General features: G+C 48.0%; 1 protein-coding gene across 1 annotated transcript; it reads right to left on the reverse strand.

The window, feature by feature from the left end:
* Positions 1-7,499: 7,499 nt before the first annotated feature.
* Positions 7,500-22,587, reverse strand: Mrpl37 (mitochondrial ribosomal protein L37). The gene is made up of 7 exons (XM_076862596.2): positions 22,191-22,587; positions 19,802-19,985; positions 19,592-19,707; positions 14,858-15,043; positions 12,870-13,027; positions 9,273-9,476; positions 7,500-7,707 (listed from the first exon to the last, which is right to left on the reverse strand). The coding sequence occupies exons 1-7, from the start codon at positions 22,573-22,575 to the stop codon at positions 7,630-7,632; spliced, it is 1,311 nt and encodes a 436-aa protein (XP_076718711.1). The 5' UTR covers positions 22,576-22,587; the 3' UTR covers positions 7,500-7,629.
* Positions 22,588-22,721: the final 134 nt, after the last annotated feature.

A 22,721-nucleotide genomic window follows, 5' to 3' on the forward strand; every position in this document is an offset into this window, starting at 1 on the left:
GGGGTTGGAGAAAAAAACAGACATCGAGGGTGGGCTGGAAGGGTGCTGAAGGAAGGGGGTCCATTCTGTCCTCTGCTGTTGCTTCTTCCTGTCCATTTCCAGAATGCGGTGGAGTCCCAGTCCTGGCAGCTGGTATCTAGGCCTGGCTTCCTTGCCTCCCATCTCAGCCCTTCTGATGCCATGGAGTTCTGGTGGCTCTGAGTCTGCGCAGGCTCTTCTTTCATCCATTCATCACGTTTGCTGAGGCAAAGACGGTTCTAGCGCTAGGGAAACAGTAGCGCAGACCTGGAGGGCTGGCAGTGCCCTTCGCAGAGGGGGTCAGGCAGCAGAAAGAGCTGTTTGGGTGAGTTAAATTGAGGTGCTGATACAAGATCCAGTGAAGAGGGCAGGTGGGCAGGGCTGGGGGAGACACTCGGGAGCCATTGGCATCTGAATGAAACTGGTAGTAGGAGTCAGGCTGAGATTATCTGAGCAGTGAATGGAGAAGCAAGCCTGGGCCCTGGTGTATCGTGTGTCAGTGATCGGAAATCTGGGAAAACTGCAGGGACCAGCGAAGGAGGCAGAGATGTGAGGAGGCAGAGCAGGAGTGAGGTGCCCCAGGGCCAAGTGAAGGAAAATGGTGCCAGGGCACATATCTCAGGCTGTGAAAGGCCCTGATGCGACACCCACCAGGGCCTTGGAGCCTGGCACACTTCCCATCTTTTGGCCCCTGCAGGGCTGGCTCCACAGGCTCTCCTGCCTTTTCTTGGCCCTCTGCACGTCATCCCCCAGCTGCATAGAGGTTTTGCCCTCATCCTCACCGTGCCCTCCCTGCATGGACCCTTCAACTTACCCTGGAGAACCTCGATCAAACGGCCCCTCTGCCAGGAAGCCTCCTGGGCTGGCCAGCTCTCTGGTTTATCAGTGCTTACCTTCTCCAAGCCAGGGACTGCCTGTCATTTGTCCTCAAATCACTCAGCACAGGGCCTGGCTCCTGGTAGGTACTCAGTGAGTGTTTGTGGAATAATGATGTTGCTGGGTACTCACCCCTGGAATGTGCTCCGTGGCACCCCCCCCATTGCACACTGTCATGGGCCGGTGCTCAGGTGTGAGAGGAGGTAGCCTTCATTGGTACCTGCTACCACAGACCCAAAGAGACTGGGGACTCCTGGGGGAAGGGACCACGTCTCTCTCATTCTTTAGATACTCATCCCTAGATCCCGAGCACAACACCTGGTACTTCTAAAATGATCTGAATGGTCCAGCTGCCTCCAGGAGGTCTGTAGTAGAGACCTACAGACCTACAGGGCTTGGTCCGCAGTAGTGACCTGTTCTTGGGTTCCATCGTTAGCCTAGCTGGAGAACCCTGGGTCATATGTCTGTGTGTGTTGGAGGTGAAAGGATGTAGTAGCTGTTGGGGTGGGGGCTCTGATGTTGTTGACAGGCTGGACTTGGACTTCAAGAGATGGAGGTCCTGCCCTGGGCTGCAATCCTACTCCCCTGGATGCAGGCACTGGGTATGGGGAGATATGACCTGAGGTGTCTGGCATGGGACAGAGGGTGTCAGGGGGCAATAACCTGGTGGAGTGTTCAGGAAAGGAGCTAGCTTCGCTCCACCTGCCATTCTTGGCCCATTAAAAAACGGGTCCCCTGGGCCCTGCTTCTGTGATGTAGCCTGGATCAGGTGGCTGAGGCAAGCCATGGATAGAGAAGTGGGATGGAGGTCAACGGGAAGTAGACACTGGGTTATTTGATTCTAAGTCACATAATCCCCAGCCTCCAGTCTTATAAGGAAGTCTCCTGACTAGGAGGATGCAGAGCTGGGGTCCTGGAGTTGAAGCTGCAGGAGGGCATTCTTCCTGAGATGTGAGAACACTTTGCAGCCAGAGTTGCCCAAGAGTGAGAGGTAGTGAGTTCCCCAGCTCTGGAAGTGTGTAAGCCAGCTGGAGTGGAGGAGAGAGAGTTGCATGTGTTGGGTGGTGTGTCGGTTCCTGGGATCCCAGGTCAATGGCAGAGGGAAAGAAAAGCAGGAATTGGGGACAGGACTGGAATTAGAACCAGCCCACTCTGACCTCAGACAGGCCTCTCCCTGCTTGAGTAAACTGCCTCTTCTAAAAGAGGTCCCCAGAGACCGGTGATGAATTCTTCCTTTTGCCCAAGACCACCTTGGAGGCAGCTCTGCATATAACAGAGAACAGAGGGCCGGTAGCTCAGCAGGTGTAGTGAGGCAAGGGGACAAGGGTTCCCATGGTGCAGCCTGAGATCCAGTGGTGGCCTCTCTGGTCCCTCCACCGTTCCAAGACCATGTCTGTCTCAGAGCCACAACACTGTCTGGGTTACCTTCCCAGCCTGCTCCCTTCCTACAGATTAGTACCTGAAGGTCGGTGGCTCACAGAGGCCCTCACCCCAACCTTAGCTACCCTGTGCAATGCCCCTTGTCCTTCAGGGGAGGGGCCAGCGTGCTCTTCCCAGCTGCCGATGGCTCAGAGCTGTGCCCCTCCTGGGAACTGCCTCCCTCAAGGGCTTTACCTCCTCCGGCGAGTGCCCAGTGCCCAATGGCTGGTGTGCTTCAAGGTCCTGCCACCTTGCCTCAATTTGGGGCAGCTCTGAAGAGTTATCCTAGTTCTAGAGTTCTCTAGAAGATCAGCTGAGGCCTCGGCTTCTCCTTCCACTCAGTTGTGCCCTCCGGACCTCCTTGCAGGTGTCTCTGGAGAGCACTCCCAAATAATGCCCCGCGTGGCTCTCCCTCACACTCAGCTTATTTTCAGGGAACCCACCGATGACACCTGCTTCACTTTTCTTCCTATCCCTCTGTCATGTATTTCTTCACTCACAGTCTCTCTCCACATTAGAAAGTAAATGCCACAAGCGTGGGGTCATCTGGTTCACTGTTCTGTATGCAAGGCCTTGCATGGAGTCTGACACACACTAGATGCTCAGTGAAAACTCAGGAGCATGGACTGAGAACTTGTCCTGAGATGAGGAGCAGGCACTAGGATTGACTAGTTTCCAGACCTATCAGGAGGGTGCCAGCACCAGGGTGGTCTTCCAGCAGTCACACCGTCTGAGACACTCGGGTCACATGCATGCTTCCTGGGACTTTCATTTGCTCAGAGAGGAAACAGGGAGATGCTAAAATGCCTGAGATGACCCTGCCCAGCTCCTTCCCAGCAATAGGCCCGCAGTAAGTGAGGGACAGGGCCCTGAAGATCCAGTTACAGGTCCATCCTGAGGTGGTGTTGGGAGAAGACAGAGCAGGCTAAAGGGAGGCCGCCACATGAGCCCTTTTCATGAGGCTTCTGAAAACTCCAAATCCAGCTACTTAAGACTTGTTGGGTCAAGTGCAACCTTTGATCTGAAGGTGGGGAAAATCAGAAGTGGAGAGGCTTTATCCCCATTTTGTAAAGGAGGAGTTGAGATCTGAGGGCGGCTGGATATATGAGTTTCAAGGGAATGCTTCCTTTAGGCCAAATTTATAATTCTCTTGCCCTGAAATCTAGGAAATGAACAATGAATCAACCAGACACTTAAATCTATAACACAATGAGAAATGTGTTCAGGTACAAGTTTACAATGGGAAACATTTTGATTCTAAAAGTGTGTTGCTTACAAGTCCCTATAGTGAGATTTCCGTACCAGGTGACGCTGCACCCCTCCCCTCCTGCTCCCCACAGTGCTCCTGCTCCTTCCTGTCGCAGGCTGGCTGGCTGGGCGCCTTGTTCTCAGGTTTTCATCCAGACAGACCTTAACTGCATTCCTTCAGGAAAGCAAGGTGGTGGGTAAAGGAAGGTGGGCCTCAGGGGTACATCTTGGAGTGATGGGAGCAGATGTCACCACATACGGACTTTCCAGCTCTTCCCACTATGTTGTGTTTGGACATGAGGTGTCCCCCTGTTCAGAGGAGGTGATTAAAGAGCTAAACCTAATGAGTGGATTAATAAATCCCTTTGATGGGTTAATAATTTGGAAGGACCACTGTGGGGTGGCGACTGTAAGCAGGCGAGACGTTGGAGGAAGCTGGGTCCCTGTGAGTGTACTTGTGTGGCTCGCGTTGTATCCTGCCTGCCTGCTGTTTCCCATCTGCCATGAGTGGAGCAGCTGTCCTCTGCTGTGCCCTTCTGCCACGATATCCCGCTCACCTCAGGCCCAGAGCAATGGAGTAAGCCAACCATGGACTGAACCTCTGAATCTGAGCCCAAATAAACTTCTCCAAGTTGTTCTTGCTGGGCATTTTGGTCACAGCAATGAAAACCCAACTAACATACACTACATCATGTGGGTTCTGGGCCCGTTTCCCCATCTACATGGGGAGAATAACAACGGCTGCTACTCCTGCCTCACTGAGCAGATCACTTTGCACTGAGTGCAAGGGCTCCAGGCCCAATTTACCACCCAGGACGGCAGGCAGGGCCGTCCCAGTTTGCGGCATTGGAATGCTATGAGCCCCTGGCTGCCCTGTAACACCAGCCCCACCCAGGACATTCCTCAAGCTGCAGGGTCTTAGGACTGTGCTCATCAGCCTCCATCCCACTGGCCTGGGGCCCCAGTTCACTTCACCCTTTCACTCCCTGTACATAAGGGACTTAGCCTGCTTGGAAGGACCTCACTGGCCTCCAGCTGGACTCCGCACTGTTGTCCTGCCAATTCATCCTCTGTATTCCCACCAGTGTTCTTTAAAAAGTTCCATGACTCAGCAATCCGTTGGCTAGGAATTTACCAAATGGCTATGCTGGCAAAAGTACTCTAAGATGCATGACAACGTATGCTGCAGCATTATTTGCAATAATTACTAACTGGAAATAACCCGACCGACATCGGTAGACAGGAAGGCAGCACTCGAAAGAACAGGTATGAATGTATGTGCTGACGCCGTGAGACCCCGCGATCCCCGGACTGGGATGGAGAAGGGCTCATCAACACAGCCGGCGAGGTGGTGCCCGCCTGAGGTCCCAGCTACTAGGGAGGCTGAGGCAGGAGCATTGCAAGTTCGAGGTCACCTACAGCCACTTAGTGAGATCCTGTCTTAAAATTGAAAGGGCTGGGGATGTGGCTCAGTGGTAGAGCACCCCTGGGTTTGATTCCCAGCACCACCAAAAACAAAAACAAAAACAAAAAAAGTCGGACTGGGATGACATCAAGTAATAAGCACAGATGCGCTTAAGACACGTTCTAACAAGTCACACATGAGAAACTGAGTCATGGGTATCCTTTGGGAAAAGAACTGGGGGTGCCAACTTTTGGAACTTTCTGAACTCCCTGAGTTCTCACCGTTTACATGTCACTTGTTTCATTGGCTAAAATGGCAACAGGACTCACCGACTCCCCTGGGCCACATCAACTCCTATGGGAACTGCAGTGCTTGATGTTCCGGGTCCTCTATGTGCTGCTCACCCCAGCCTCACACTCACCGGCTTCACACCCCTTGCTCTTCCTGGGACTCCCAAAGGCTGCCTCCACCCCACCCCACAGGTCACCTGAGATAAGCTATAAAGTGGGAAGAGCTGGTGCAGTGACACTCTTCTGTAGTCTCAACTGCTCAGGATTGCTTGAGCCCAGGAATTTGAGATCAGCCTGGGTGACACAGTAAGACCCCCTCCTTTGTTTCTGGCACTGGAATTGAGCCCAGAGGTGCCTTACCACTGAGCTACATCCACAGCTCTATTTTTTTATATTGAGACAGGGTCTCACCAAGTTGCTGACGCTGGCCTCAAACTTGCGTTGTTCCTGCCTCAGCCACGGGAGTTAGGGTGACAGGTGTGCACTACTGCAGCCATTGAGACCCCCTCTTAAAAAAATAAATTTGTATGTGAAGTGGAAAGTGTACAGCATAGGAGTTTGACATGGGTTGGAGATGGCTTTGTCATTCTCTAGCTGTAGAACTCAGGCTCCCAGGTCTCTCCAGAGCCCCTCCAGCCAAGGCAGCCTGCCCCAGTGGCTCAGTCCAGCACAGCCCTCTCCTGAGGCCATTCCCACAGAGGTGGGGAACAGTTATCCAACAACCAGCAACAGGCCTGTCCTGTCTGTAGACTCAACCTCTTGCACCAGAGGTGTCAACTCTCTCCCCAAGGTGTCCGTGTGCCTGGCAATGATCCCATGTGGCAGCACGCTAGCTCAGTCCTTTCTCCCTAGTGCTGCTGCCCAGAGGCCTCAAGGTGCTGGGCCTGAAGTGGCTCCCCAAACTCCTCTCCAGGGATTTCCTAGGGAAGTAGACTGAAAACACCAGCTGTGGGGCCTTGGGCAGTCCTTACATTATGTTTCTTCATCTTCAGGGCAGAGAACAGCATCTTACACACTAGGCACTCAGCATTTCTCCTGACTCTGGAAATGACATTTCTTTTTTTTTTTTTTTAATATTTATTTTTTAGTTATCGGCGGACACAACATCTCTGTTTGTACGTGGTGCTGAGAATCGAACCCTGGCCGCACGCATGCCAGGCGAGCGCGCTACCACTTGAGCCACATCCCCAGCCCTGGAAATGACATTTCTTGTGTAATTGCCCAGCAGAGCTGTGTGAGGACCGACAAGGTGCAGCAATACATGGTGCCTGACATGTGGCACTGTCTGACACAGGAGAGGACTTGAACGACAGAGGCCTGGTGACCCAGGATTGTGTGGCCCATCATCTAAGAAACTAGTGGGAAATCCACAATGAACACGTGTGGGAGACCAACCTTGCTTGTGACTGAGTCACACTCCCCAGATGGGTGATGAAGCGTCAGGCAGCATTCTGCTAGACTTTCCCCACCCTTCTTGCGTTCGATGGGCGGTATCTCGTGCATGGGGGTGTCTTGCTATAGTGGAGCTATGCTCACCTGTTCCTTTGTAATATAACCCCTTGCCCTGTTTAGGATAGAATCTTCCATGGAAGTGCCTTGTGTGTATCCCTTTCTCTTACTGTGCCCTTGGGTGTGGCCTACCTAGATGTCAGTCAACCTGCTGACTGCAGACATCATGAAGATAGACTCAGCCCCCTGAAACCTGACCTCTTGCCTCATTTGAATAGCTTCTCAATAAAATGGGTCAGCACGTGCTCTTTCACTCTCTTCCTGCAGACCCATAAGGTCTGAGGAGCCGTCACAGGGACCCCAAAGAAAAAGGTATTTGTGTCTCTTGTGTGGTTATTTCGTGCAGCTCAGTCAGCCCAGTTCAACTGGAGTAACCCCTGAGTGATTTAGTAACAAATGAAACTCGGCAAATACGCTATTAGGCTTTTCTGTAGTCACTGTGGAATGTGTGTGCAAGGTAAATAATTTTGTAAGAACCCAGCACCCATAGCAGAGCACCTGCCATGAGGCCAATAAGACAGACACACTGTTTTCAAAACAAGGAAGGTCCTACTAGCCCTGGATTTCAGATGAAGAAACTGAAACGAAGATGCTCATCACAGCCTGAGTCTGGGGCAGAGCTGGTTGAGGTGGAGGCTGAGGCTGGCCAGGCTCCAGAGCCCACACCTGTGTAGCATGACGACATGGGGCTGCAGTGCCCACTGACAGCACCATCACACCAACACAGGCTCCAGTATGATTCAGGGCTCTTTATTACCAGTGAGACCATCAGGCTGAACACGGGCAGAGGCCCTGGCTTCACTCAGGATGCAGGCTCCTCAGAGGGAAGGGGTAGGGGCGCTCAGGCCTCAGAACCTCCTTGGCTCACACAGCTCCATACAAATACAGAGCCAAAAACTTTCTGAATGTCTCTGGCTGGAAACTGGTTGGTCCAACAGGTTCCTGGAAAGAACACAGCCCATTAGGATCCTGCTACTAGATTTAAAGGCAGCAATTAAACAAAGGCCCATCTTCTGTAAATCTTGAGCACCTGGGTCATCGCTGTTTCTTCCCCTACTGCCTCTCAACAGGTCTAAGGGGCACTGAGCTGGCACTGAAGAGATGCCTGAGGGTGTGAAATTGAGAAGGTCAGGAAGCTTCTGTTGACACTGCCCTGCTTGCTCCGTAACTAACTCCTCTCACCTCAACCACCAGGAACAGTCTGCTGCCTCCTTTCATCCAGGGACAACAATCCCTCACTCATTCTATATCCATTTATCAAGCACCTGCTCTCACTGTATCAGGTTGTGTCCAGGGCTAGAGACCCAGCAGTGAAGTGAATGTGGTGCCTGTCCTCAAGGAGTGGTAATAAAAGGTGACAGATTTCATTGCAGAAGAAGAAAAAAGGTACTAAGAAAGCAGGGGAAATGACTTAACTCACCAACTTCCACACAGGGAAGGACAAGTAGAATGGGCCAGAAATAAAAAGGAGAGGAAAGAGGCTTCAAAGAGAACAGCACATGGAAGACCAGAGTACAAGATGAGGGCAGGAAGGGCCAGGGTGAGGCTGAGGCCCAGGCTTCTGGTAAAGTGGTGGGAACTGGCTCACCAAGACAAGGGGCCTAGTACTAGAAGGAAGTACTGAGTCTGTTCTGGAAGGAAGAGATTGAAGGAAGAGGACCTGAGCCACAAAAGAGATTGACTAAGAACAGAGAGATGGGAGGTAGCTACTGTGACTGTGCAGGTGAGAAGAGGGGGTCTGGAGCCAAAGAGAAGGGCCCAGATCCAGAAGACATTTCAAGGGCAGAAATGTGGACATGCTGGGAGTCAGTCACAGAAGGCAATCTGTCAGCAAGCCCTGGGTAGGAACCAGTTCGTCACAAACCTAGCAGCACCCTGCTCTGCTCTCTCATCCCCTGATCCTGCTGTCTCTTTAGAGCACTCGCTACTGCTTGGTGTTTTAGTGTGAACTGACTTAAAACATCACTGTTGCCCACTGCAGAGAGCAGGCCTGAACTCTGTCAGCTGATCCCTGGGTGCAGCAGCAACAGTGCCACGGGAGGAACTGTGTGTCAGTGGAATGAAACAAATAGTACGTTGCCCACAGGCCCTGCCCTCCAGGAGTGTGGAGCTTGGTTTAGTGGAGGAGAAAAACATGGGAACAGATAGGTACTTTGGGGCACTGAAGCACTGAAGTGAGGTAGGGGTTAAGGACAGTGGTGATAAGGGAAGGTTTCCCATGTAAGAAACACACTAAACCTAGAAGGACAAGTGAAGGATGACCAGATGAGAGAAATGGGGAGGGGAGAGGAAGGAGGAAGGGAGAAGCCTCCTATACAGAAGGAGCAGCATCCAAGGCCCCAGGCCCGTTGGATGCTGTAAGGAGTTGGGTGTGGCTGGAGGTGGGTTCAGAGGGAAACAGGAGCTGAAGAGAGGGGCAGGCAGACATTCTGGGTGCACAGTCCCTAGAGCCAGGGCCCTCCTCCCAGCCCAGTTCCAATCACCAAGCAGGAGACTGCTACACTTACCACCACTACTTTCTTTTTGATTACTGGGCGACACCAGAAGTGTTGATAGAGGAACTGGTCTGAATCCACCCAGGCCAGATTCTTGACCCCCTCATTAGAGGTCAGATCTGTGGTATTCAACTGAAACACCAGGAACTGGAAGACACGTCCATCTGTGCCCACGCTCTGCACAACTATCGGATGCTCCAAGACCTTGCTGTCGTTCTGAGAGGAAAAGGAGACAAATCAAATCTACCTCTAAATTCATGAGAGTAGAGGTGAGCTTATGAAAACTGGAAAGATCCTGGCACTCAGGAGGCCACTGAAGAAAGTGGTTTTAGAAGAAGTGTGATCACCAAGAGACGCCAACCAAAAGATCATCAGCAAGTGCATTGACTGGTGAAATCCTGGAGTGATGTGGCTGGAGTGGACTCTCCAGGAAAGTAACATGTAGGCACACCATAGACCAGACAGCTTCTAGTACTGCCCTTCAGAACACCCACCTCCTCCTATTTAATGGCTTCATCTTGGGGCAATTAAAATAGAATGGAGCCAGGCGCAGTGGCACACGCCTGTAATCCCAGCAGTTCAGGAGGCTGAGGCAGGAGGATCACGAATCCTAAGCCAGCCTCAGCAATGGCGAGGCACTAAGCAACTCAGTGAGACCCTGTCTCTAATACAAAATTGGGCTGGGGATGTGGCTCAGTGGTTGAGTGCCCCTGTGTTCAATACCTAGTACTAAAAAACCAAAATAAAATAGAATGGAATTCAGGGCCAGGCCTTCCCTCACCTCTCCTGGCTCTGCCTGGCCCCCGTGGTTCATGTCTCAGGGAGTCTGGTGCTTCAACTTGAGCATACTGAACTAACAGCTCCCATCACTGAGAGGCAATTACTTGGCAAGTCACAAAGTTCAGGCAAGTGAGCTGGGAGGAATCCCTCAAACTCACGGCATTGCCTGATGGGGCTAACAGTGAAATCAGCTGTCAAACCTTAACCTGGAGGAGGGGTGAATAAATATGATGTCATTTGGTTCTCACACCATCTGACAGAGAAGAAAACAGATTCAACAGGGTAAACTGACTTGTCTGACAAGTCACAAAGAGGGTGGCACCAGAACCCAACGTGGCTCATGTGAGACCATGCACACTGTTCACTCCTGCCTTGATCCCAAGGGCCTGGCATCCTGGACCGTCTGTTCCAGCAGTCACCTTGGCTTCCTACTATCACTGCAACTTCAGCTCTGTCGCACCAGGACTTTACCACTCAATTCATTCTCTGATGATCCTTTTCGGTTGGCACCACTTGGTAATCATAGTAATACTAAAACCACTTACTGAAGGCCTCCTGGGTGCCAGACATCTTGCCAGTTTTTTATAAAATCACCTCGATGCTCATAAATCTAGAAGCACAGTCCCACTTAAGAGATGAGAACACTGGTATAATTTGTTCCAGGTCACTCATGAGGTATGAGCCAGGATCAAACCCCAGGCTGTTAAGTCATATAAAAATTTATTGTTTTGGTTTACACCTCGTGTCCCAGTGTATATGACAGTAGCACCTCTTTTGTTCTCAGTAGTGTCCCTGTTTGAATGACACATCATATAGTCAACCTGTGGATACTGCAGCAATCCAGTTTGGTGATTGCTGCTTGCCAGACAAAGATCCAATGAGCAGGCTCCACAAAGCAGGACATCCTGATTCAAAAATTCTGCTGACACTCACCCATCAGGGTTGATCTGACATTAGGAATAGCTAATGGCAGACCTCAGTGTGGGCCACACTGGGGTTGTTAGCTTTAGAAATTACCTATTCTCAGCTGCATTAAAAAAAAAAAAAAAAAAAAAAAAGTATCTGTAAGCATTAGCTGAGAATTCTGAACTCTTATCTCTCTACAGATCAATAAAACTATAGGTAGTTAAATAAATTTCTCAACAATTTTACCTTTTACCTGGAGAATCTTCCCATAATTGTTCAACTTCACTTCCTCAGGAATAATTTGTACCTGGAGGGGTTGGAGGAGGCCCCCCTCCTACCCAACTTGGTGGCAATTAGTGGCAGCATTGCTACCCAGGCACTGCTGGCAAAAGCTGGCACAGCTGCTACCATGAGCTGCCAGGCCTAGGACACGGCATGTGACCGCCTCCTTCCATCCTTCAAAGGTGGAGGGATTATGAATCCAGTCCTTGCTTCTTTAGTCATCAGCTGTGGGATCTTAGACAATTATCTAACTTTCCATAGCCTTCGGGATGCATACAGTCAGAATGGGAATAAAGCTAGCCTTTCTAGGACTGGAAAGACACAGGTTACATAAAGATGTGACAATAGCTTTTCTTTCTTTTTTGCTTTTTGTGGTGTTGGACATTGAATCCACAGCCTTGTGCACACTAAGCAGGTACTCTACCACTGAGCTACAGCTTGGCTCACTTGCTAATCTCTCATCTGGGTAACCTTGGGCAAGTTACTTAGCCTCCCTGAGCCTCAGTGTCACTTGTCAAGTGAAACTAACAGCCTCTGCCAAATGGGGTTGCTATAAGGAGTGAACTTGGCAGTGGTCCTCAAAATTTCATGCAGGGTTTTCAAACTCAAGCTTGTACTGGCTTTAATCACCTGGGAGGTGTGTTCAATGTGGACAGGTGGCCCCAACACCAGGGGTTCCGATTCCATAGGTATCAGTCTGGGAATATGCATTTCCAACAAGCTCACCAATGGGACTTCTGCTGCTCATCTAGGCTGTATTTTGAGAACCAACAATACAAGAGCCCTAATAAATGCCTGAAATGTAGCAGATGCTCAATACAGGCACAATGCAGCCCAATCCCAATTCATGTACCTAGTCATGCTTCCACAATCCTGCCTAGCGCCTAGACCAAGCAGGACAGGAAATTACAGAATTTCTTCACTCCTTTAACCTCAGGCTCTAACCAAAACCTGGAAGCCCAGCAGCATCTCTCAGAATCCCTCTTCTGCACATACACAAAACTAGGGACCTGGTGTCTCAGGCTTGCTTAGGCTTTCATGTGGTTCTCCTCTCCCTGGAGGCATTTGCTCTGGGGCCCCTTGTCTTGGGACAACTCAACCTCTCACCCCCCATTCCATACCATTTAGGTCCCTGGGACCTCCTCTTAGGATCAAGGGATTGCCACCAAGTGGTATCTTAGGTCCCTAGAATTCACTGTGAGCTGGCAAGCAGGTCTGAGCCATCTCACTGCCTTGCTTCCTTCTGCCTGCTTGGTGGAGACCCAGCTCCAGTTCTAATGCTGCAGAGCAGGGCAGTGTGCTGGAGCACAGAGAACTGAAGGCTTCAGAGCTGGGAGCACTTCGTTCTACTCTACACTTACTGGACAAGCTAGTTAGCTCCTGTGTTCCTGTGGAATACTCTGGAAAACAGGGATCTCAATGAAACTCATGGGCTACTGTCTCTGGGTAAAGTGCAAACCCCCAGCTGGTACCCAGTGGAGGTCAGTTTATCCCCACAGGGTGAGTCGAAGTGCTTCTCCCTAAGATTCTCAGTCAAGCAAGGAGTTCCCACATTGACTTCTTCCTTTGAACAATGTCCTTAAGAGAAAGAGGGACATGACACCACATAAAGCATTTCAGTGGTCTTCTCCACATACATACCCCATAGAGGCGCCGGGCCTGAGCCAGGGCATTGCCAAAAGCAAACAGAATCATCTTGGCCCGCAGCTTATCTGGATGAAAGCGGTGTGGTTGTAACTTAGCTGTCTCCAGGAGATACAGGGTGTGGGGAAAGCAGTAAGGATATCCCTCCCGGAATCCTGCAAGATACATAATCACATGGAGGGGTGGAAAAGATTAGCCAGCCTGCCAGAGCCTTAGAAGAGCTACCTTCTTGGCTCAGGGGCAGGCATGACCAAGACACTGGAGGCACATACCAGCTCAGAGGTGGTCACAAACAGCCTGTTGCCTGCTTCCCATAAATAACTTTTCTACTGGGCTGCAACCACACTCATTTATGAATGTCTACTGGGTAGTTACACTGAGACCATATGTGGGTCGCAAAATCTAAAATGTTTACTATCATCTGGCTCTTCATGGAAACCGCCTGCCAATATGTTCCAGGTGCTTCTGTGTGCTTGTTCTGACTCCACCCTTTTTCTCTTCTTCAAGCCCACAGATGACAGTGATGTCCAACGAGAGAACTAACCTGAAAGCTGTTGGCAATTATTAAAAACAAAGCAAATCATTGCAGAGTTCAGCATTTTACTATTATTCAGTAGCTTTATGTTATCTATTACTTTCATATTAGTGACAAATGACTTGTCTCATATTTCACAACTGGTCAAAATTCAGCTTTTGCTCATCTTAGCCACAATCTGTCAAGTTAAAAATCCTGTTCTCCTGTAAAGCTATGAATAAACCCTTGGAAGGCTGGAAGCTTCTACAATAAGTGATCTGAGTCAGTGAATATCGGTGAAAAAGAGGGAGAAACAGGCTGGAAAATGCTCTGAAAATCCCTGAGGAGAGCACTAACAGAGGGAAGTGGCTTTCCTGCACATGGAAGTGTCCAGCACATGTGTGATGCTAGGTGCTAAGATATGAATCAGGAGCAGAGCCCAAACGGAGCCTGCCAATGCCTTTGAGGAACTCAGTATAAAGGGGAGAGATACAGGAAAACCAATCATGTCCACATGGAGGGACGTCAAAATCCACAGTGATTCAGGGATGAGGGAGGAGAGATGAAAGGCCCCTAATGAGACAGAGATCTCTGGGAGGAAATGATTCCTAAGACAAACTGTGAGCTGCAGACAAATGGTCAATATTCCTGTGGAGGGAAGAGGAATTAGAAAGCCCAGTGGTGAGCAGGGCATGATGTATGAGGTCCAGATGCAATGAAGGGACAGTGGGGGTTGGGGGTGACAATAGGGAGGGCAGCAGGAAGCAAATGTGAAGGCCCTCACAGGAGAAAGCTAGGAGAACCTACTCTACAGAGGCAGTGGGGAGACGGCATGAAGGGAGACGGCATGAAGGGAGATGAGACTAAACAGAGGTTTCAGGAAAGTCTCCTCTGGAACTATCCGCTAGATAGATGGTGAGAAAATAGCCTGGGGTCATAATGATCAGTTATGAGAGCAGAGTGCAAGGCATTCTGGGTACAAGCTGAGTCTGACTGCCAAGTTTCCGATGGGGCTGACAGAGTCTGAGTTGATGCCTTGTGGAATGGAATTTGGATAAATAGCTGCATTAAAGGCCCATGGAGGAAGGCTGAAGGTACTAGCAGTCTACAGGATGAGCAGAAAGAGGGTGCCTTTAAAAGGATCCATGAATAAAGGAAAAGTCTGGTCAAAAGCCCCTTAAGCAAGGTATGGTGAGCAACGACAAAAAACACTGAAGCCACCCATTAACACTCTAATGTCAGAAATTATTACTTAGGGTAAAATGAAAAGTCAGCCTTGAAACAAATCACTTAACCTCCTTGGGCCACAGTTTCCTTGCCTATGAAATGGGAATAACAGTACCTGCTGCATGGGCTGCTACATGGATCCTAGGAGATAAATGCACATGAGTTCTTAGTACATCCTTTTCCTTTGGAGAAAGCATATCTCTCAACTTTGCATTGCGTACAACTCAAAGGCTTTGCTTCTCACCTGTATCATCTTTCACTTTATAAACGTTGCATTCCTGAAGATCAATAGTGGGAGATATAGGATAGAAGGTCTCGAGAACATGATTCTTGGTAGCTTCAATCTCCTCTCTGGAGGCAATGGGGGGCAGAGGATCCTTTACACTCAGTCGGGTGCCACTAGTACCACGGACCTGAAGGAGAACAGATTCTAAAAGAAGAAAAAGATATTCAGTCCATACTAGTATAAAGACTTTTATCCACTCAGCAAAGTCTAAAGCCTTTATTTCCTATGCATCTCAAGTCTACTATAGATAGGCTAATCACAAAACACAAAACCTGGGACTAAGGTGTTAGTCCTGGGGTCCTCGAGAGAGAGAGAGGAGCTAGTGCACTCTTCTTCCTGTGTTCCTTTCTTGATAGATCCAGAGACCTGGTGGTCCTGGGGGTCCAGTTCATGTCACACAGATCTTTTTTTGGGGGGTGGGGGTGGGGGTGGGCATGGTGCTGGGGATTGAACCCAGGGCCTTGCGTATGCTAAGCAAGTACTTTACCAACTGAGCTATAGCCCTAGCTCCTACACAGATCTTCTTGAGCACCAACTCTAAGCTGGGAACTCAGCTTACAAATACTCTCTCTGGGGCTGGGGATGTGGCTCAATGGTAGCGCGCTCGCCTGGCATGCGTGCGGCCCGGGTTCGATTCTCAGCACCACATACAAAGATGTTGTGTCCGCCAAAAACTAAAAAATAAATATTAAAATTCTCTCTCTCTCTCTCTAAAAAAAATTTTCTCTCTCTCTTAAAAAAAAAAAAAATACTCTCTCTGCTCAAGGAGCTCACCAGACAGGAAGTGCTATAGCAAAAAGTATGAACCAGACTCAGATACAACCCAGAAGGGGAAAGTGACTTCTCTGGGAGGTCTGGAGAGCATCTTAGAAAAATAATGCCTTAAACAATAAATGGGCCAAGGAACTGAACAGACACTTCACAGAAGAAGAAATACAACTGATCAACAAATATGTGAAAAAATGCTCAACATCTTTAGCAATTAGAGAAATGCAAATCAAAACTAAGATTTCATCTCACTCCAGTCAGAATGGCAATTATCAAGAATAGAAACAACAGAAAATGTTCGTGAGAACGTGGGGAAAAAGGTATACTCATACGTTGCTGGTGGGAATGCAAACTGGTGCAACCATTATGGAAAGTAGTATGAAGATTCCTCAGAAAACTTGGAATGGAACCACCATTTGACCTAGCTATCTCACTTCTCAGTTTATACCCAAAGGACTTAAAATTAGCACATTATAGCGATGCAGCCACATCAATATTTATAGCAGCTCAGTTCACAATAGCTAAACTATGGAACCAACTTAGGTGCCCTTCAATAGATGAACAGATTAAAAAAATGTGGCATATATACACGTCATATATATATATACACACACACACACACACACACATATATATGATGGAGTATTACTCAAGTTTAAAGAAGAATAAAATTATGGCATTTGCTGGTAAATGGATGTAGCTGGAGAATATCATGCTAAGCAAAATAAGTCAATCCCCCCAAATCAAAAGCTGAATGTTTTCTCTGATAATGTGGATGCTAATTCACAATGTGGGGTGAGGCTAGGGAAGAACAGAGTTATTTTAGATTAGGTAGAGGGGGAATGAGGGTAGGAAGGATAGTAGAATGAATCAGATATTATTACCCTATGTACATATATAACTATATGACCAGTGTTATCCCACATCATGTATAACTATTAAAATGAGAAATTATACTCCATTATATATGATGTATTAAAGTATATTCTACTGTCATGTATAACTAATTAAAACAAAAATTTTTTTAAAAACTAGGCATCTAAAGTATGGATAATAACGGGACTTCTCAATTTTAGCACAATACTCTTTTGGACCAGATTATTCTTTGGTGAGGGGGCTGTCCTGAGCATTGGAGAAGCAGCCCTTCCATCCTATCCCCACCCACTCAAGTCATCACTATCAAAAATGTCTCCAGACATTGCCAAATATTCCCTAGAGGGCAAAACTGTCTTCAGCTGAAAACCACTGGATTGGAGACTACCAAGCAAAATGTGTGAGAAAAATCGCCCAGTTAAGGAGGACTAACATGTGCAAGGTCATAGAAGTGTGAGTCCACAGAGAAACACATCCAATGACTAAAGTATAATATGGTAAGGAAGAGGGATGAAGGGTGAGAAGCAATGAGACCAGAAGATGAAATGACTGATCAACCCAAGAACAGGGCCAGTTGACCCCAACAACTGAGAGTGAAACACTAGGCCAGTCAGAGAATTGCATAAGGCAGACTTACATATCTGCTGGGAGGAACACGGGTGATCTACATTAGATTGACCAGCGATCTGCATAAACATGTGCAGATGCAGTTCATAGTAGTCCCCACAGGCAACCACATGCCACCACCAGATGAAGTGCACATGGAAAGGCTCCTTGAGCATGGGAAACTGAGGGGACTTCATGGAGGCACACCTACTTCTGCAGGTGCTTGGACTTCAGAAATAGTCAAAGTACAGTGTATAGATAATGTATCAAAGCCGATTTTCTGCTCAGTGCTGTGGAGCACTCCTATAATCCCAGCAACTCAGGAGGCTAAGGAAGGAGTATCACAAGTTTAAGACCAGCCTCAGCAATTTAGTGAGGTCCTAAGGACTTAGCGAGAGCTGTCTCAAAAAAAAAAAAAAAAGGATGTGGCTCAGTGGTTAAGCAACACTGGGTTCAAACCCCAGTACCAAAAAAAAAAAAAAGACTTGTTTTCTAACAATCTGTTTGGTCAACAGCACTGCCATTTAATGAGTATGTGGCCTTCCTTATTGGGCATGTAAAAAATGGATATTACATCTGTGGATGCATAAACTCTGATCAGTTTGTTAAAAGTATATCATAATCACACCTCAAGATTAGTTTCCTAAAACATTTCCTGTTTCCTCACATATAATCTGCAAGGAACATAAATGTGCCTGGACCTCTCCTAACCCGGGGTTTTAGATTCTCCCCACAGACCACTCTAGTGTGGTTTCTAATTCAATTCCCTCCACATCCCTCCTCCAATGACAGCTCCAAATGGGGCAGTTTAATTAGAGGTAATACTTGATGATGGGCCAACAAGTACTCCTCTATTAATGAGGCTCACTAATTTCCTTAGTGGTGCCATTACCTCTGCAAGGTTGACTCCCTGCCAGGAAGTCCATATGCAAAGGGGCAAGCTGGAGAAACCTGACCAAACAGATGTCCTAAAGTGCCAAATTATTCCCTAGCTGGTTTCCCTGCTCCAGGATCCACCACTTAGAACACCTGTGTCCTCTGACATACCTGCGTCAAATACCTGAGAGTTGATATCTGTTTGATAGCTGCAACATAACGTAATAAGTGCTATGATGGCACAAGGAGCACTGAGGAGGGACAGCTAAACCAGCCTGAACTCAAAAAGAAGAGGCCTGGGCTGAGCCTTACAGATAAGTAGAATATGGATACATGAGGAAAGTAGAAAAGAGCATTCCAGACAGAATGAATAGCAATTCAAGGGCTCCAAGGTGGGAACCACTTGACACTAAAGAGCTGCAAGTGGCTAATTTAGGGATGGGGGTACAGGGACAGAATAGTAGTGGAGGAGATAAGATTTAGAAAGACTAGGTGACGATCAAAGCATAGAGGGCCTTGAATATCACAATAAAGAGTTCAAGCTACTGGGAGGCAGGATTTGAAATAAGGGAGAGACATAAAAAGAGTTGTACTGACTGGATACGGTTATGCACACCTGTAATCCCAGCTGCTCAGGAGGCTAAGGCAGGAGGATTCCAAGTTCAAGTCCAGCCTCCATAACTTAGCAAGACTCTGTTTCCAAATAATAATTAGAAAAGGCTGGGGATGTAGTTCAGTGGTAGAACACCCCTGAGTCCAACTCAGGAAGTGTGGGGGAGTTTTACTGTAGAAAGATCACTCCAGCAGCTATGTTGAACCCAGATTTGGAAAAGCAGAGAAGTATGAAAGGTGTAAGACTGTTTCAATAGAACATGAGTGCGGTGAGGACAGACTCAATGTGCTTTATCTGCTCATCTTCAGCTTTTAGGCACTCCCAAGCACAGTGTGGGTACTTAACAGATAATGGTTGGCTATTAATGGTCTTAGACAGGAGTGATTAAAAACAAAAAGGTCACCAGGCATGGTGGCACATACCTGTAATCCCAGCAACTCAGGAGACTGAGGCAGAAGAATCATGAGTTCAAAGCCAGCTTCAGCAGATTAACAAGGCATTTAGCAACTCAGAGAGACTCTGTCTCTAAATAAAATATAAAAAAAGGACTGGGGGTGCTGGGGTTGTGGCTCAGCAGTGGAGTGCTCGCCTCACATGTGCAAGACTCTGAGTTCGATCCTAAGCACCACATAAGAATAGATGAAGAATAAAATGAAGGTATTGTGTCCAACTACAACTAAAGAATAAAATTTTAAAAAAAGGACTGGGGACATGGCTCAGTGATTGAGCACCCCTGGGTTCAATCCCCAGTACTAAAAACAAAACAAAACAAAAAGGTGGTGAGGTCATACCTAACAATACTGCATATGTGTCTGAGCCTACAAACCTGGGCCATGAAAAAAGTGAGGATAGGTATTTGGGTAGGGTGGGGTGGGAATGGGAGGGATAAACTAATGGTGGGACTGAGGATAGAAAGATAAAAACAGCCCAGTTTTCTAGTGTACAAGATGACCAACCTCGATTCCAGGTGGCAGATAATGAGTAGTTTTTGGCAAGGATCCGCCTGGCCAGAGAAGGATGCTTGAGAATCTGGGATTTACACAGCTGTATCAGATTGTCCACAATGACTGGGCTTGGAGAAAAGAAGAGACATTTGTAGACTTAAAGCAACAGGTTGGCTCCATGATCCATCATTTGAAAATCTTATTTACTTGAGGGAAACATACCAGTAGGTCTCTCTCTTGGGGATGTCCTCAGTGGAGTGCCAGAGACGGGCGTGAGAGATGATGTTTAGAACCTTCTCATCTTGGTTCTCTATGTGGTTCCTCGGATCGTCCACAAGCCTAAGCACTTTCTCAGGAAGTCCTTCTATTAACTTGCTCTTGGTCAGCCAGAGGGCCTGCTTCACACCTTTAGGGTAATCAGCACAAAACAAAGAAATGAGAAATGGGTTCAGGAAGAGCTGCTCATGTCTGCTAGGCAGCATAATGGAGAAAAAGCTGCCTTAATAGAGGGCTGGATTTGTCTTGGGAAACTCAAGGGGAAAGAATTGAAAGTGAAGAGTAGAAGTTAGGGGAGCCAGATTTCACCTCAACATCTGGAACGACCATCTACTTCAAGATGGTCAACCTCTGACTGAGGTACTAAGTACTTGCCATGGGAGAAATTCAAACAGTGGCTAGAAAGCTGATGTCATATGGCTGAATCCTGTTAGTAGCAGTGAGATCCAAGGCTATGGTACTACATTAACACATGCCAACCCTTCACTTAAGATCCCTGTGTTGCCGGTCATGGTGGCACACACCTATAATAATCTCAGTGGCTCAGGAGGCTGAGGCAGGAGGACTCAAGCTCGAGGCCAGCCTCCTCAACTTAGTGAGATCCTGTCCTAAAATAAAAAATAAAAAGGCTGGGTGTGTAGGTCAGTGGTTGAACTTCTGGGTTCAATCTCTGGTTTAAAAAAAAAAAAAAAAAATCTCTGCTGTTAATCTGTACCCCACCCCTGACACATATATCAGGCGTCAATAAAATAAATAATTTTATTCTATATCTACCAAACATACCTTATTTATTAGGTATGAGCCCAGGAATAAACCCATGCGACCTTATCAAGGAAAAGTGTGGACTTTCAAGGGAAAGCAGCTTTTGGAAAAAATGAGAATAATTTTAGATTTTCATGAGTAATTTAAGGAGCCCTGAATTTGGGATAACTTAAGCAGAGAACTTTTACATCTTGTTTAAATTAACCCTGATATTCTGTAATGAGCTATTTTCTTTTTTCAGTACTGGGGACTGAAACCTGGGAGCACTTTACCACGAGCTACACCCCAGTCCTTTTTATTTTTTGAGACAAGATCTCACTAAATTGCCAAGACTGGTCTTGAACTTGTAATTTTCCTGCCCCAGTTTCCCAAGGAGCTGGGATTACACGCATGTGCCACCATGCCTGGCTCAGATGAGCATAATCTTAACTTCTCAAGTACTGCTAATGCATTAATCCACTGGATTTCATTACCAGAGTCACTCAAGGGTACCAAGTCTTGTGATGCCCTTCATAGCACTTTGTAAGGACACTGGAAGTGTTTAATAGCTGGAAAATCAGCTTGCAGGAATAGGATGGGGCAGCTTAAGAGGCAGGCCGGGCCCATTGACTTGCTCTAATCTAAGAATTTTTTTTTTTTTTTTTAACTGATGTAAGCCCCAATGTCTGCCAGTGCTCTTTCTTTCCAAATTACCTCTTGGAAAACAGTGCTCCCACTTGTCTCAAGGATTTTGCTTTTAGGATTTGTCCTATTCCTATACTGATTTGAGTGGGAAGACTGAGGAATGAAGAAAGGGACTCTTCATCAACAGTCACCTCCTCATACCACACACGAACTCTAGGTGTTTGTGTGTGGTGATAGAGACTGAACATTCAGAATGCTAGGCAAGGGCTCAACCTCTGAGCTACATCTCCAGCCCTTAATCAGTTCTTAGTGAAAGTGATAGAGGAGCTGAAATGGGTAGAAGATTTTCAAGTTCAGATTCTCTCCTTGAAAACATTTTGCCTCTGACTTTTGACAAAGGACACTGACCTAGGAAAGTGGAATTGGGAATCTGGCTTTACCATTAATCTACAGTGCACCTGTGAGAAAATCACTTCCTTTCTGTAACAATTAGCAATTCTGTGAAATGAGGTCACAGGCCTGGAGATTAAACACTTTCTGATTTCTTTCCACTAGAAACTCCCTCCAGCTATTTCTTAAAAGTACAGTTATCTCCAGAATGTCAGAGCTAGAGGGGTCAGTGTGGAATGTCTAGTAGTCACCATTCATTTCACAGGAACTGGAAGCTCAGGAAGACCGGCCACTTGCCTGAAGTCATAGAGTTATAGACAGAGCTTGGTTTAGCAACCATGTCTTTTCACTTTAACGGTAAAACTCATTATTCCATCACATAAGCATAGCTCTATTAATCCTGAAAACTTCCAGAAGATGGGAATCATTATGGTTCCATATTTCAGATGAAGAAACCAAAACCCGCAGGGCTTCTATGTTTTATCCAAAGCCACAGAAGTTCGGGGGTCAGAGCTGCACAGAGGAACTAGGCCCCCTCCCGCCTGTCCTGGGTCCTCACCCTCGACTAGACGGCAACGCTCGTGGAATATGTAGCAAGGCTGGTCCTTGTACAGTGCATGCTCGTGAAGCGGGATCGAGGGGCGGAACTTTGGGTGCGTCCAGCCAGGATCCCAGGGCGGGAAGACCGGCCGCGCAAGCCCCGGCATGAAGTGCATCTTCCCCGCGTAGGTGATGGGCTCCAGTCCAGGGATCTCGTACACCCTGTCCAGGGGAGGAGGCGGGGGCTTCCGCGTGGAGCGTACGCCCCATTCGTAGGCCCCACGTCTTGGAGCGCCGCAGCCTCCAAGGCCGAGCCGCCCAGAACCAGCAAGCGCCTGCTTTGAGGGCCCAGACGCCAACGCCATACCCTGGTCACCTAAAGACCGCCACCTGGACGCCGCCATCTTTCCCCGCGCAGGGTCTGCTGGGAGCTCAGGGGGCTGAACGCCGAGACTCATTTTGTGAACGGCAGCCACTTCAACCAATCACAGTCAGGAATATCCGTGTCTTGCCCCGCCCCACAGGCCGTTTTCACTATCTCATAGGTGGG

Source organism: Callospermophilus lateralis, chromosome 7 (genome assembly GCF_048772815.1).
Source record: "Callospermophilus lateralis isolate mCalLat2 chromosome 7, mCalLat2.hap1, whole genome shotgun sequence".
NCBI lineage: Eukaryota > Metazoa > Chordata > Mammalia > Rodentia > Sciuridae > Callospermophilus > Callospermophilus lateralis.